Here is a 17,703-nt window from a genome sequence, read left to right as displayed (position 1 = left end):
TTTTTTTTAATTATTTGGTTTTATTTCAAAATTTGTCAATTCTTTCCGATTTTTCCAAAGATTTTTGTGTGCGATTTGCAAAAATTTCATCACAAAAACTATTTTTTCAATGCTTATAAAACATTTTTATAAGCATTGAAAAAATAGTTTTTGTGTTGAAATTTATGAATTAAATGCCGCAAAACATACCTCGATATCATTTTTTTAGCCGAAAAAAATTAATAAAAAATTTACTTCTAAAAAAAACTGTTTTTGCAGCTATTTAAAAAATGTAAAGTGATGGACAAAAACGGACAATGTAGTCGTTTTCAATGCATTAAAATCTTACGAAAACGTCTTTCAAAATTCAAAGCATACGCCCCCCCCCCCTTCTCAAAATTTTGTCGGCCTGTGTAATTTTTTAATGAATAGCAAGCGATGACTAAAACCTGTTGAAGATTACTACAGAGATCATGACTTTGACCACATATGTCAAGATCAAGTCTTATTGGAGTCTCCTAATCGGTGCCATTTATCAATTACACAAATAATTTAATAATTTCTTGATGTTAGTTAATTAAGTATTCTTTAATAAGAATATTCTTTAATAAAGTAATACAATTATATTTGTATTTCAGCGAAACACAAAAATATTTTGTATTTCAAATCGAAAGATTGAAAGTATTTTGTATTTTGTAATTCAAATAGTAACGTTGATTGTCAATCTTAGTATTTGAAATATTATACAAAATATAAAATACCTTTAATCTTTCGATTTGAAATACTAAAATATAAAATAGTTGCATATGCTCTGTTGACATACAAAATACAAAATACTTTTATGTGCTCTGCCGAAATTAAAATACAATTATATTAAATGTAAAATGTTTGAAAGTGGCTCAACAATTACAAAATATAAATAATAAAGAGCATACAGCCACAACAATAGATGTTTTTTTTTATCATCCTATAGAACATAAAAGGGGTGCTGTAATTGGGTTGTTAGACAGAATTTTATTCCTTTCTCATCCTAAATTCCATGAAAACAATATCATTTCTCTAATTAAAACTCTCTAAAAGAACGAATACTCTTCAAAATTTTTATTCACAATGATTAATAATAGGATAAAAACTCTGTCTTTGAAAAAGAATTTTGAGTTGATTAAAGAACGTAATGTCATTTCTAATTCGGATTCCTCTTATATTAATAAAAAAATTTTTTACCATTCCTTATTTTAAAAAAACTTCTGAGAAATTCAAATTCTGTATAAGTAAATTTGACTTTAATATAGCATATAAACCAATGAATAGTATGAGCACTTTCATAAAAACTGGCAAAGACAAAATTAAAAAAGAAGATCATTCTAATGTTGTTTACAAAATTAATTGTCAGGATTGTAATCATTCTTATGTGGGTCAGACAAAAAGGAAGTTGAAGATTTAAAGAACACATTAAAGATTTAAATAAACCTTCTAATTCTTTATCTATTATTTCGTGTTATTTCGTGTCATAAACTGGACAGTGATCACACAATTGATTGGGAAAATTCCAGAATTCTTGATTCCGAATGTTCTTATTATAAAAAGATGGACTCTGAGATGATACATATTAAACGACAAAAAAATGGCTTAAATAAACAGCGTGATACAGAACGCTTATCTGAAATTTATTTCCCACTCATTGGAAATAATTTCTCTGCCCACACTTAGCATTACTCCCTCCACTTTCATTTTCTCTCCTTTCCTCGTATAATATAAATAGACTCCCGCTGACGGATTTTCATAATTGTCAGAACTAATTTTTAATGTAGTATTAAAAGTTCTTTACATATTTCGGTTCTTATTTGTGGGTTTTTGTGCCATAAGATACGTGGTAAGTTTTGTTACATTACAATTTCAAATTAATTTCCGCGAACTGTTACAGTATTGGAAATGTTGGTATTAGCATAAAGGAAAGATTTTTTGTTTTTAATAGAACTTAGAATAGTATTTTTACACGAAGCTTCTCATCGCTTCTTAAGACCAAGAATTGTAACAGATTATTACATCAAAAGATTGAAACATTATTTAATTCTCTTGACTTCTTTTCACACTTATTAATTCATACCATAAGCGAGAAGAAATTATTTCAACATTTTAATTTGCGAACATTGCGTTTGTAATTTTATGTAACTTTTTCTTAGTAATTCTTCATGTATTTTTATTTTAACATTATTATAACATCTTCCGATTAGCGTTAATTAGTTTTTAGTGTAAGATTTTCATTTTTTGTCTTGTGTGTACTGATGATGGTCAAATCTTGACCGAAACGTCTACTTATTTATTTGTGAATTTTAGATATATGACTTGCGTTAACATCTATTGTTGTGGCTGTATGCTCTTTATTATTTATATTTTACAATTATATTACAAATACTGTTTTTACAATAAAAGTATTTGAGTAAGAGTAAACACTTAATCTGGTATTTCTGATTTTTTTAATATTTCTGAAAAGTGTTTCAATTCGTTACAAAAAAATTTGAGAAATTTTGGAAGTTATTTAAAAAAAATTATGTTGAAATAAAATTATATAGAAACTATGACAAATTTTTAAACTTATATAGAAATTCTGAAAAATTCCGTGAAAAATTCTATGAAAAATTCTAAAACAAAATTTATTCTAGGGATATAAACTTATATAAATACGAGTTTTAAAAAAACTTACATGGAATTGGCTTAAAAAGAATTGCGCAAGCCATGATGGTAGCTGTAAGTACAGCCAAGCTCCTCAGTGTTCCTTCTAGGCCTAAACGCAGTATCAGGACCTCCATTAGGGATGGCAATAGTGTTGTGAATATTGAGCTTCCGGCTGTGACAATACCGTTCACTAGTCCCAGATATTTTTTGAAGTAGTGACCCAGTATCGCTAGACTAGGGGTATAAGCGAGACTTGCACCAAGCCCGTACATAACACCATATGTTAAAAAGAGCAGTTCCACCTGACAAAACACATGTAACGGCAATGTGCACAATTCCGAAACAAATTTGAATAGAGATCACAATTATTAGAAGCATCTTTTTATCTTCCTTACCTTGGCCGTCAGCAGCGAGGAGAGAAGCAGGCCAACGGATGCAATTGCACCTCCCATAAAGGTAGTTGTCTGGATGCCGAACTTATCCGTTAATATACCGGCGATCGGAGACAGAAAGAATGTGGTTCCAATAGTTAGCGAGCCTACTAAAGCTGAAACAATTTCGCCAAGTTCTCTGATGAATAATAAAATGCTCACAGAATCAAGAACGATTCTTTTTATAAAAAAAAAGGTATTCACCGTTTATTTCTTTTAATTTCAAAATTATGTCGTTATTTGCTGTTTTACACAACGCAGAATTACATCAATTATATAATAGTCCGGATATTATTAATGTCATAAAATCGCGTCGATTAAGATGGGCAGGTCACGCGGCGCGTATGGATGAGAATCGAATTGCATATAAAGTACTAATTGGTAAACCGGATGGGAAAAGACCATTGGGTAGACCAAGACGTAGATGGGAAGATAATATTAGAATGGACCTTAACGAAATGGGGTACGAGGGTCACAAATGGAAGGATCTTGCTCAGGGACGGGAACAGTGGCGGGATTTGGTATTTGCGGCAATGAGCTTTCGAGTTCCTAACGCCTAATAATAATAATAATAATAATTTGCTGTTTTATTTCTTAATTAATACTGTAATTAAATTTCATATAATTAAATCGATTAAAATTCTATTAAATAACTATCAGGCCTCGAGAACAATAAGCATTTTTATCGTTTCATAAACAAATAATAAAGAGATAACTAAAAATCTGAAATAATAAACATGCATGTATCAATAATAGGCAAGTTAATTAGTCTAATGAGAGAGTCGATCGATCGAATGCATGTTATAAATTAACAGCGTATCTAGGTTAGCAATTTATGAATTATATTTCTCTTTTCATTATGAGGATGGATGATTAAGTTGATGAAGCAGCATCAACAAGAGAATAGTACGAATTAGCTTCTATTACTATAAATGATTGTCTAATTGTCGTACAATTTAAATCCTTGGTATTTAAGGGCTCTGTCTATATAAACAATCACCCTCGTGACTTTTAATTTATGTGTCATTCAAATAATTCCATTAATTAATTTCATGAGTCTTTGTGTTCCTATTATTAATATTATTTAAAAAAAAGTGATATGCACCAAACTATTTCTTTCTTTTTAAACCGATAGTAGCAATTTCATTAAAATGCGCGGTCTATTTTATATTTATTACATCTATGAATAATTCCTTCCTCTCAATGCGATTTGATTTAAACGCGAAAAGAGCAAACAGCAAAGCAAGCAAAGACAAACGATAATTATTCTTTTGCTTTCATGGAAAAGCGATAAATTGGTTGACTATTGCGCTAACATTTGCGCGGTAAGCGTTGCCACATTCTGTGTGTCGCAGCCATAAGATCCATCCGTTAGAGGATTTAGCTTCTAATTTTTAATCCGAAGAATTTAACAATGAATTAAAATTAAATAAGTTCTTTTATTTTTATTTTATTTTATTTTGTTCTGTGCCCTCTTTCTTCTTTTTTCCATTTTTTCTTCTTATTCTTTTCTTTTTTCTTTCTTTCTCTTTCGTTTTATTAATTAAATGACATTTGCTTTATTATAGTTGTTATTATTATTAAATTGAACGAGTACAGTAGTATAATGTTATTATTTCTTACGTAGGGATTAGGGGTGTTATACTCCGGAAATCCACCTCTACGCTTCATGTGAAGGTGCAATTGTAGTTAAATGTCATCTAATTAGTGACGCGCATGAATGGATTAACGAGATTCCCACAGTCCCTACTATTTAGCGAAACCACTGCCAAGGGAATGAGTTTGGAAAAATTAGCGGGGAAAAGAGACCCTAATGAACTTGATTCTAGTCTGGTATTATAAAGAGATGATAGATGTAGCATAAGTAGGAGATGGCAATATCGCCAGCGAAATACCACTACACTGAGAAAGAAAGTTGTTAATTTGACTAAATGCGTTTAATTCGTAAGTTAGTAATCATTTAGTTCAAATATTTATATATTTAGGTTAATAGACTCTTGTAATTTAAAACAAATTATGTAATTTGTTTGAATTAACGAATATTTGGTTGAATTATCAAACCTACCTATTTACTTGCTATTTACTTGCCCAATAATAACCGCTACAGCTGAATCAACTACATCACGCAGCGTATTCAAAATTGTAATAAAAACAGAAAAGTTTCTAGAGTTACAAATGGAAGGTTCTAAAAAAGTTTTTCAGTCGAATTTGGTCTTTAAGACATTAATACGAGGGTAGAGCAAATATAAACAAGAATTTTTTTTTATTATATATTTATTGGATGAGAATAAAAATATAAAAAAAAACAAATTTTTTTTCTACAATATATAGCTCTCTGCTACAGTAATATATTTTTACCAGCGAATACGAATCGTATTGTCTTCCCAATTCTTTTTTCAGTCCAAACAAATAATAATCGTATGGAAAGATTTGTCTCAATGCGATTATTATTTGTTTGGGCCCCATCCGCTAAAAGAATTCGGAGCATTCAAGAACGATGCCAGTATAGCAGAATTCGTGCACAATTAGCTGCAGATACCAATAACCTATTACTTTTTATGAAACCGGGCTCGCCAAATTGTCTATTCGCTGGCAAAAATATATTAATGTAGTAGGGAACTATTATATGCAAAAAAATAATGTTTTCTTTATATTTTTATTCTCGTCCAATAAATAATAAAAAAAATTCTTGTTTATATTTGATCCACTCTCGTATATATATTAAAAAAATTTTTCTTTAGGTTTTTTAATTTTTCCGGATCTTGCATGTACAGATTGGATTATCAGAGTTATAAAAATTGCAACTTATTTATTTTATCAAATCAACAAAAAGGTTTTAAAAAGGTCCTAATGTATAAACAATCAGAATACAGTGCTTTTAAAGACCATACACTGGATGTTTGGGTGTTAATTGAAATTTATTACATAATCAAAATATATATAAACGTTTAGACCATAAATTTTGGTCATTTTCATTACAAAATTAAATGAAACGCATCTTGAAGGATCACAATACAATAAAATTGCAATAATATAAATAGAGAGATCTTGTGGTTGTATAGTGGTGTGGAAGATTGTCAATTAAACGTTATAGAGTAGGTAGTGATCCCATCGAATTTTGTCCAAATGATTAAAATTATTTATTTTTGAAGTCAACTTAAAATTATTCATGTACAAATGAGAGTGGCAAGTTATTAAAAATAAATTACAAATAATGATAGAAATAACGAATTTGTTGTGTCACACACAGTTCAAAAACAAATTAATTTATCTTCAGGGAACGCTCGCACGGAATGCTAGAGATTCAGATTTAACTTCCGGTGGAGGTAATATTTTTCGTAATAAATAAATTTGTTTACAGATTTCCAGCATATTAAGATCTCTTTAATAGATGCATATTGAGTATCAAAAATTTAATGTGATATTATTTTAATAATTTAGCCGCGTTTTTAAGTTCGATAAAATTTCAGCGCGCAATTCAAATGACTACAAATATGGTATATGTATATGCATGTAAATATATGGTATATATTAATTCATATTGAATTATATGAGCATTAAAAAATCTAGCTTTGAATGTTATGTCATTATTTCTTATTTCTTTATTAATTTTGATTGATAATTGTAGTAAAAGAGAGTTTCAGTAACATAAAATCCAAAATGTTGAAAAACTGAATGTTTGACCTCTAGCGTTAATAATATCCCGGTCACTATTGATTAAAAATTCTTATATAAGTTCTTTTTTTGTTTCATTGCAATGTCTATATTTTTTCGCATAACAACAAAAACATTTAAACTAAAAAAAAGTTATATGCAAAATAGAAAAAATTTTTATTTTTTGCAAATTTTTGTTATTTTCTTTCTTCTTCTTTTAATTTTTCGCAAATTTTCATTATTTTCTTCTTCTATTTTTTTCTTCTTTTTTGGAATTACAATATAAAAAAGATTTAAATATAAGAAATTTAATTTTAATTAAATTTAATTAAATTTAATTAATAAACAAAATAACTTTCTTGAAGTTTTTTTGTATTTTGTGTCGTTTTCGAGAGAGAGAGAGAGAGAGAGAGAGAGAGAGAGAGAGAGAGATATATTAAAAATAATAAAAATCCTATTTCATTCCTTTTTTTTCAAATATTTTCTTAATTTTTTTTCCTCAGAATTCAGCATATTTCAACAGATTTCAGTGTACAATAAATTATATGAATATTAGGAGAAAGCCACCGATACTGACATAGATCTTCTAAAGCACCCCTTTATTTCTCAGAAACTTTAACTATTACATTTTATTAATACTAATAAAGTCATAGTATGTTAACTAATTAAAGAAGTACAAACTTATAATTTGTATATTTGTGGCTTGTTTCTATACCAAACCACCTAAAGACGAATTCTACAATTGTGAAAATAAAATTCCTACGATTTTCTTTTACAAATTGCATAATTTAAATAATAATGATTATATTATTGATAATATTACGTCATTTTAAATGCTTGTAGTTTCCTAAATCAGTTTTATTTATATTATTTTTTTCTCTTATTTTTTTTCATAATATGATTTTAAATTTAAAATTGGAGTGCAGCATAAACTGCCACCTGTCTGTAAAATAGATCATGAGCTAACTTAATCTTTATAATATTGCTTTATAATGTCAAATAGCTCTATTGGAGCTGAAGGTAATCGTGCATATATGGAAAAACTCCTGAAAAACTATCGTGTCACATATTTGTATCTTGCAGAACAGTACTCGTATAAAGTAAATATATATATAATTCAATAAAAATTATAACCGAAAAAATATATATATAATTCAATAAAAATTATAACCGAAAAAATTTATAATGAAGTGAAAATATTCTGGAAAATCTTATATATATTCACTTTATACAGATAATTCTTGTAAAAGAAACAGAATGGGAATACGTAGCATTACTGCTTACAGTGCCAATTTTGGAGCCCATTTTGTCAGACGCATTTTTGCTTATCTTACGAAAAAATTAATTGCAAAATTGCAAACAGTATTATAAAAACTGCTCATACTATCTGATAAAAAACACTTTTTAGTTGGTACTTATGTTTTTAAAATTTTATTTTTATTTTTTGTTTAAGAAATATTAAAAAATAATAAATAAAATGCCAATTTGAGCCGACACTGGTTATTAGTGTGTAATATATAATATAATATCATTTATTCAAAGTGAATATTAAACGTATACGTTTCGACCTACGGTCAAGGTCCTCTTCAGTACAAAAGATAAAATTATTTAACAAAATTGAACAAAACAGATGTAAAATGATTATTTCACATTTATCATAGTTAAATGATCATTTTACATCTGTCTACCAAACAGTTATGTCGTGTCTTATATCTTATATATTATATCTTTAAAATTTGTTTCATTAAATGGAACAGTTTAATGACACATGTGCAACAAAACCTAATATAATTAGTTTAATCTTCATAGTCATTTAACTTAGTAATTAAATGACTAAGATTAACTCGGACATCACCATCACGAGTTTTCTCTTCTTCTTTATGTTATTAGTTTATATGTGTATGCGCTATCATTATGTAATTTTGTTAATTTTATCTTTTGTACTGAAGAGGACCTTGACGTAGGTCGAAACATATACGTTTAATATTCACTTTGAATAAATGATATTATATATTACACACTAATAATCAGTGTCGGATCAAATTGGCATTTTATTTATTATTTTTTAGAATTTTCTTTAGAGCCTATTGATTTTATTGTTTTAAGAAATATTGTCTAAAAACAAAATGGTATGTCGATATCTGTGACTTTCCTTTATGTATGTTGTATTATTTTTCATTTTCAACAAATATCTTTAGGATTTATGGTAATTCAGTATTTAATTTCTTAAATACAAATCTGTATAAATTTTCTTCACAATTCTTTTAAATTCAATGCTTTTTGTTACAATATTAACTGATTTCATTATTTTTCAGCAGATTTCATTACATTCTTTCAATTATTAATTCCAAAATGTTAATTATCCTGTTTTTATTTTTGGTAACTTTCAATAATGAATCTGTAAAAATGTTACATATACTTCGTTCCCATTTCATTACTTTTCAGATATTTTCATTATATTTCCTTAGAATTTATAGTATTTCAATAATATTTCAGTATATATAAATAATAAACTCTAAAAGTATTATATGTTTTGCGCACATTATTTATCATTTTTTTCATGTATTTTCAATAATTATCTTTAGGATTCATGATATTTCAATATAATTTAGTGTTCAATATCTCTGAATAAATTAATATGAATATTAAATATATTTACATAGTAGTAGTAAATAGTAAATATAATTAAAAAGTAAAAACGTATAAAACAGGTTTCATACAGAAATAGAAACAATTTTCTGAAAAAAAGTCAATAAATACTTGTTTTCTATATAATATATAAATTGTTATGATAATAACAATATAAAAAACAAATTATGCTAAAAAAATGCAACGCTTTTTTTTTTAAGAATATCCAAAGATCACAAGAGACATTGATGTTTTATCATTCTAGCACTCTCGGAAGCGATAAATAATTATCTTAATTTCTTTATGCAATTCTTCTTGAAACACTTGTTAGCATTCCCTTCCAAATTCAGCAATTCAACACCTTGTTGATTTTTAGACAGCATGAAATGTGTGCACATTTTTATATCACTTTTTTTATTATTTTAACAGAAAAATTTTTTGACTGAACATCTAATTAAATAAAATGCCGAAAATTTGGAATGCCTCACCAGGACCCACCTAAAATTATAAATATGTGCATAATCTGGATAAAATATCAAAACTACGTGTATGTTTTAATGAAATAGTTTATGAAACATACGATAGTAAATCAAGAGTTGCATCTTCGGCTATAGTCTCGCTACAAATGCTTTGAAGCATTTGATGGACCAATTAGAAGAAAAAATTTTACAAATTGTCAAAACGCTTCAAAGCGTTTATAACATCGTGTTGACCATGCTCTTCATCGAACGAAAACAGGATGAGATTATGTTTACTTTTCGAGGTTAAATTTATATGCAAGTTTATGTACGTAAATATTTTTCCAGAATCGCTGTTGACCTATTATTTTTTTGTGATCATTAAAACCATAATTTTTTAAACTTATAATCTCGTTTTTGAGAACAGTCTATGATAAGATATGTGCAGTTAGTCAAAGAAGCGTCTGTGAGCCTTATCTGTTGCTAAGTTAGTGAAAGATTACATTTTCAACATTTTTTCTCTCTTATTTTCTCTCATTAACCTATCGTAAAATTTTGCACACTTCAATTTCCGTACTTTATTATATAAAAAAATTAAACATTTCTATAGTAACTCGATTTATTAAAAAACCATCTTAAACTTCCTCATATAAAAGTACGTTGTAATCAAACGATTGTATCATAATATTATCATTGTTGAAGCTAATTAAAGCAAATAAATTTTATGATGGTGATGTAAATGCGACCATATTGTGTAATCTTTTTAATTTTTAAATTTGTAAATGCGGCTATATTTTGATCTTTCGTAATTTTTAATTTTGTACTGTAAATTATGCTGAAGATAAGCAAATCTAGAGCCTAGATATTTATATTATATTATATTTATTAATTTTGAAATCGACATTGTTGATTTGCCCACTATTTCTCGCGCTGACTCATATAGTCCATGTTTTTATTGTTTATAAATTTTATGCTTTCTAAGATATTACATATCACAATAGAATATCAAATCGATAAAACATACTTATGATAATTATTTCTTAGAAAATTAAGAAATAAAATTAATAATGTGCCAATATTATCTCTTTTAAAATTAATATCGTGGAAAGGTTCCGTACCTGCTTTGGAGGAGACTTCAGTTTCGCCAGCTTCTATCAGACGTTTTTGTAGCTCTTGATAGATGAGGGAATACGAGTTGATGATGCTGAACAGTACACCGTTGATTGTGAAGCTGCCGATCATAATCATCCAGGCCCTGAGACCACCATCAGGTGGCTCGACGATCGTATTCGCCAGCTCGTTTGCGTGGTTTTCATCATCGAAATCTCCTTTTCGGCACATTGTACTACTATCTGTCTGTGACGCCACCGCATTCTCCATTTTATGTATTCTCCTTAGCTTTCCGATCGATGCATCAATCGTTACTGTCGCGCTCTCGGCCAGAAGGGGATTGCCTGAATCAAAATTATCGAGGTCGGCCTGAACATGACTTGACGTGCCGATTGGATCATCTGTGGATGTGCGATTGACTATCCGGATCGATCCGGCAGCGTCATCTTCTAGACCGAAGCCGCTAATGTCCCCATTACCGGCTTCTTCGCCGATCGCCATTGTTATTGTCGGTTATCTGTGTTGATTGTTGGCTGTGTTTGTTGAAGAAATAACTATAAACTAAAAAAAAAAAACGTTTTATTTTAAATTTTATACGCTAAATTAAAGTGCATAAAAAAATTATGTAGTTTGCAACTACGTGTCCTTTTTAAAAAGTAACTATATACTTTCTTTACAACAATTGACTCATCGCATTATTCTGTGCATAAAAGTAAATATATTAATATATAGTTCCAAAAAATAAATAATTTACGAAATATTCTATGATAGAGATCGAGATTTCATGTTTAACTGTGCTAGAATAAAGTATAAAATATATAAACACAAAGATAACAGAGGAAAGCCCCCTATCATGAGATAGACGCCTAGATAGTGTTTCTACTAAATTAATAAACACTATCTATTGATTCCACCATGAATTTATTGTTCTTAGATTGAGAACTATTTAGTGGAAAATTCATTATTAGATCACGCCTGTAGTCATTGTAAAAAAATATTTTAGAATTTGGATTTCTTCAAGTTTCATTGAGATAAGCCTTTAAACCTTTATTATTTAATAAGTAAATATTTGACAATAAATTCTTCATGGAGTGATAAAGTAAGATCGTACTAATAGAAAAATATGTTGAATTGCTTAATTACAAATGTTAGATTTGATGATCGTAAAATCGTAAGGCGCGGAATAATATGAGGTATCTAGGGTATTTCTAATATAAAATAACCTATTCTCCTATATATATCATAGTGAAAATCGTTGCTAAAGTATAAATGTTATTATATAATAATAAAAAGGATAATCGGGATGAACATCGAGTATTTTTGCAATGCTTGGTTCCACCTACCTGAAGACAAATACTGGATATAATTCATCGCATGCTCATTTCTCATGAATGCTGGCTGTGTTAGTTTGTATTTTAGAAATAAATAAAGTTTTTTAACAATACTGCAATTATACACTTAATAATACTGATGTACTTTGCGTTTTATTATCGATTTCTCGGGGCATCTCGTATTAGAAGCATAATTTTTTGACTTCGCGATTTGCTCATTTTTATTGTTATATACAATACATTCCTTTAATTAAAAAAATATATATAATTTGAATTAAATTTTATATAACATTATCTTGAAGCTTATTAAATTCCCTTCCAAATGACCTATTATTTTTTTAAAAGTCTACCCATAGACTTCTAGCATTTTCCAAAATGTACTCGGTATCTCATAATGGGGATCTTTCCTTTATGTATAAGTGTGTAATATGTCGATATACATATTTTTCGATTTAATCAAATCGGATTCATATCCAAGCTTTATCCTACTATTTTTATATGCGAAATAGTTAAAAGAATCATTTATTATGTAAAAAAAATTCATAATTCCATTTTAAAAAGTGGCGATGTCGTTTATATTATCTTAAAGAATTGAATAGAGGAAGATGGAATAAGATGGATCGCGGGATAAAATGGTTCATTTACTAAATATTATTAATAACTACCTCCATCTTCTAAATGAACATAAAATTAGCTTCCTTTTTGATGCTTTTTAATTACTAAAAGCTTATGTCGTTATATCATACGACAATCATTATTTATAAAGAAATGTCAAATTTTTCCAAATAGATTATGTAATCTAATTCCATAGTGTTACATTTTAAATGGTTAAAAGTTGCACAAAATTTATTATTTTTAACAAAAATGACAAGTGTAACGTGCGAGATGTTGTGAGCTTATGAGAGACTATCAAACAGGTAAATATATTTATACAACGAATTAATAAATGAAAGTATGGAAGGATCAAAAATTCATGAAAAGATCGAAATATAATGGATCTAAGATATTAGTATTATTTTATAAATTTTAACCCTGCTTTTGCTTTCAAATGTTATTTTGGAAATCAATCTCTTATTTAAAATTTTTTTTCGTCTAAAATCTAATATCGTTCCAATCGAATTCATGTTCAAAATTAACTTTATATTCTGAAACGATAGAATGTTAATATTTCCGTTTAGTTCTTATTCTCGTTTTTAATAAACGTCCGGTTTGGCTTACGTATGAAGCATTATCACTGCAGTCAATTCTGTACGACATTTGAGTGCGAGAGAGTAGATAAATTATCTTTTTGTACTCTAATAAAAGTATTCAATTTTTTAAGGCCGGTGTCCATCATGCATATTGTAGAATTGTTTTAAAAAATCTTTTAAATTTTTCAGGAATTATAGGCATGGTATAAGAATATAAGATATTCCATTGTGCATAATGATTAAATTAGAACTACCAATCAAATGCTTGCCCCAAAGTCAATGAACATGGTAGCAATCATTCCTTTTTACAATTTAGGGTAACGTTTTAATTGGTCAAAGAGCATGTTCAAGATAACTGCGCATTCTTGTGAATAGAATACCTTATGCCATGATTAAAAGTATATAAAGTATTTCCGTATAAGTAGTAAAGAAACTCCTTTTTTGTCTTGTAGACTAACAGAAATAGATCTAACAAATATAATGTCAAATTAAATGGTTCTAACTGAGCTCCATTGCAAATAGTGATTACTTAGAAAAATGATCAATGTTAGAGAAAGGAGGGGTATGCATAATTTTTGCACGTAAAGTAAATATTACGATATAATAAAAGTTATATCTTTCGTTCTAACGAATACAATGATGTATGCTATAACAAAATTTTTCAAATTATGCAAATTATTTCAGTTTAAAATTTTGCGGGCGACTAATACCTTTTCAACTTCGGTCCTGTGTTGTCGCTAACTTCCAACTGTCGCATTGATGATTAACGTGTTAACATGTTATCATCTGATCAATGGGAGAGTTAGCTACACCGCAGAGCTGAAACTGAAAAGGTAGTAGTCGCCCGCAAAAATTGAAACCTTCGTCAAATACAATGTAATGTGTAGAGATACCCCGTTAAGTTTATATCTGATATTTGAATATATCTTAAAGGAATTACAATAGGTATAGTGAGTTTTAAAGTAATAGAATATATAACGGTATAAAATATAAAATTGAAATATAAATATAAATAGAAAAATATAAATATAGGAACTTACATTGTATCATCATGATTATAGTCTTATTGAATGCTGTGAGTGTGCGAGTTATATATTGAGGCTAACACTAAACTAAACTAACTCTCGATACATAGCATATGTCTGACGAACTAATGACATGTCGTTTAAGAGAGGAAGCATCAAGACGTCGATAAAAACTCTAGATAGACGGGGTCAAGAGATTTGATATCTCTTTGTAAATTTAAATCAGCAATAATCCGCCATCATATTTTCATTCACGTTCCATCTATCTCCCTAGTATCTTTGTTCACTGCTAGTTACTAAGAAGGGACACAAAAAAGAAAGTGAATCATAAAAGAAAAGCAATTTGACATGGTTGGATAAGTTAATTTTTTTTTTCACTAAATTAAATTAAAGTTAACAGCCTTGAAAATTTAACTTAATTAAAAAACAAGTTAATCTATAATAAAATTAATTGAATTAAAAGTTAAGTTAATAAAAAAAGCAATTAAAAAGTTAAAAGTTAAATTTGGTTCAAACGAACAACCAAAGAAAAAAAAAGAAAAAGTTTGACTATTTTACATAATTTTAGTATTTTTTCTTTCTTACAGCTTATTTATTTAATCTGGTTATTTTTGTTTACAAGTAATAATTATACAATATAAAATTACTAAATTATATACTCAATAGCCTCTCGCATTGTATCTAAGGATTGATTTAAAAAAAATCAAATTAAAAGTTAACAGTTATCGATAAAATGTAACTAAATTAAGATAAAAAGTTAAAGTCTAAAAAAGTTAAGTCTAAAATATAATTAAGTTAAGTTAAAATTAATTAATTTTTTAACTTTTTATCTTAACTTTTATCTTTTTAACTTAGCACTACCCAACCTTGCAGTTTGAAGAAAAAAAGTATGATTACACAAAAAAATGAGAAAGGAGCAGCATTAATGAATTCTCTCTCTATTTTCGCTCATTCTCGATCTTGCTTTAGCTGGCTGGATCATCTCAGATCTCATCTTAAGTAGCTAAATCACCTCAGATATTGCCTTAGCTGGTTTTTTGTGATTGGTTGATTGGTTCTTCAGCTTTCTTGTTAGAGCTTTTGAATCTAGCTAGATATTGATTTGTGATATAATTTATACAATTTTGAACCATTTGGTACACCGTGTATCTCAGAAATTTGACGTGATACAAATTTTCCGACAATGGATTTTATTTTAGAACGTCAAAATATGTAGGAAACAAGTGGTCTTCTTTCAGGAACAGAACCTTTATTTTATTAATGGTCCTGTGTAATGATTCCAAAGATAATGAATAGGCATTGAAGAGGTTTTCCAAAAAAGCCTGAATATATTAACCTTAATAGATACATTTAAAAAATCTAACAATAAAAGTTATACACAAAACACACAAAAATATTAAAAAGATACAGACAAATATAAAAAATAGATAAAAATAATAGAATGAACCATGCCCTCGCCGTTGTATTTGAATTTAACTAAGAGTGATCAAGCGAATCATTTTCATTGGGTGAAACAAATAATTATCAGCTATATAGTATCCATCATTTTTTTCAGAATTTTTTCCACTTTAACAGTGTGTAATAGAAAACGTCGAAAAATAGCACATTCATTGTATTGTATAAGATATATTAAAATGTAGGTAACTTTAGTCGAGCACAAACATTTTGAATCATTTTCAATTCGCTTCAATGATTCATTGATGTTTTAATTCGAATCATTGATGTTTCCATTTATAATTAATAGATTCGTAGTCAATTTGCCTTACAGAGCATACTCAGATTCATTTTGATAAAAAATTCGATTACTGCAACCCTACGTATAAGGGCCACATGACCGCTGGATCAATGAACATGCAAATCTTATGCAAATCAATGTGGCGTCTTTTTGTCGAATGATTATTGGTCTAGTGATCTTATGTTATGCTTATGCAGCTTTAAACTCCCTGGTAAAAAATTTCGTTGAAATTATTCTACGTTTTGGAACATTTCAACGAAATTGCTGAAAATTTGTTGAAATTTCATTGAAAGTAGATTTTTCAGCTAATATATTAAAAAATTGCTGAAATTTCTCTGAAATTTTGCTGAAATTTTGCTGAAAATGAATTTTTTAAAAATCGCTGAAATTAAACTGACATTTTTCTAAAATGCTGAAATTTTGCTGAAAAATGTTCCAAAACGTGAAATAATTTCAGCAAAATTTTTCCACCAGATCATTTTGTGTGTGATGGCCCTAAAACTAAATGCCGAGGGTACCATTTTAGACTTCCTACTTTGCATAATTTGCCATATTTAATAACAGAATTATGATAAATCTTAAAATCTCTAAGCACTAATTATCATGAGAAACTTTTGCAATACATCCGATTCGTGATAAGTTCTAGCATGTATATGAAAATTCGACTTACAAAAGGAAATATATATAACATAAAAAAATCTACTTTCTCGCATTTTTGGGACTTGTATTTCTAGGAAATGTAAAATTATTGTTACTATTTCATGTAAAATCCAAAACAACAATTTTTTGTGGTTAACTAAAGTTCCGCAAAGGGTCCAAAAATCAGACTTTTCCTCTTTTTGTGGCATATTATACATCTGCAGACAGGAAAGTTGTAACTATTTTTTTGGAACGTGCCAAAATTAATCTCGTCTGAAAAAAATTTTTCGAGAGTTCATTGCACTGAAAGATGCGCAATGACACATTTACCGTCTCATTTGCTACTACACAAAAGTCCGCGATGCGAGCTTGATAATTGTCTTTGAAGCCGGATGATGTAGTTTCAAAGACTGCGACTTAACTGTTTAACTGCTGATTTGACGCATCGATGTAAGATAGGACCTTGTGTGTGTGTGTGTGTGTGTGTGTGTGTGTGTGTGTGTGTGTCGCGTGAGGAACATTTTGCTTCCTGAAGTCTACTTACATACCGATCGAACGTCCACGATCAAAGTCGAAGTGAATGATAATAAAACTGTTGTGATGTAGCGCAATAAAAATACATATAGCTTTCTTCTCTTATGCGTCGCATGTGATTTACATACTATTGTATATATTAGGCCGCTATTAGTGAAAGAACGTGTCGTGAGTGGTTTCAACGCTTCAAGAACGGTGATTTTGACGTCGAAGACCGGCATAGCGGTATTTGGTGGGACCAGCTCGGCGTAGTGTATTATGAATTGTTAAAATCGACTGAAACAATCACAGGCGATCGGTATCGAACGCAATT

The 17,703-nt window shown here is 28.6% G+C and overlaps 1 protein-coding gene across 2 annotated transcripts in view; it reads right to left on the bottom strand.

Annotated features, from left to right (window-relative positions):
• Positions 1–17,703, bottom strand: part of LOC108756885 (monocarboxylate transporter 10) — a 37,231-nt gene that overhangs the window by 7,162 nt on the left and 12,366 nt on the right. For both annotated transcript variants that reach the window (XM_018501031.1, XM_018501032.1), the window contains exons 2-4: positions 10,945–11,497; positions 3,051–3,202; positions 2,684–2,957 (exon numbers count right to left, since the gene is read on the bottom strand). In XM_018501031.1, the coding sequence (XP_018356533.1) occupies positions 2,684–2,957; positions 3,051–3,202; positions 10,945–11,437 (919 nt within the window). In that variant the 5' untranslated portion in view covers positions 11,438–11,497. The remainder of the gene's footprint in view (positions 1–2,683; positions 2,958–3,050; positions 3,203–10,944; positions 11,498–17,703) is intronic.

This window comes from Trachymyrmex septentrionalis, unplaced genomic scaffold (genome assembly GCF_001594115.1).
Source record: "Trachymyrmex septentrionalis isolate Tsep2-gDNA-1 unplaced genomic scaffold, Tsep1.0 scaffold13, whole genome shotgun sequence".
NCBI lineage: Eukaryota > Metazoa > Arthropoda > Insecta > Hymenoptera > Formicidae > Trachymyrmex > Trachymyrmex septentrionalis.
This window is presented reverse-complemented; position numbering and strand designations above follow the sequence as displayed.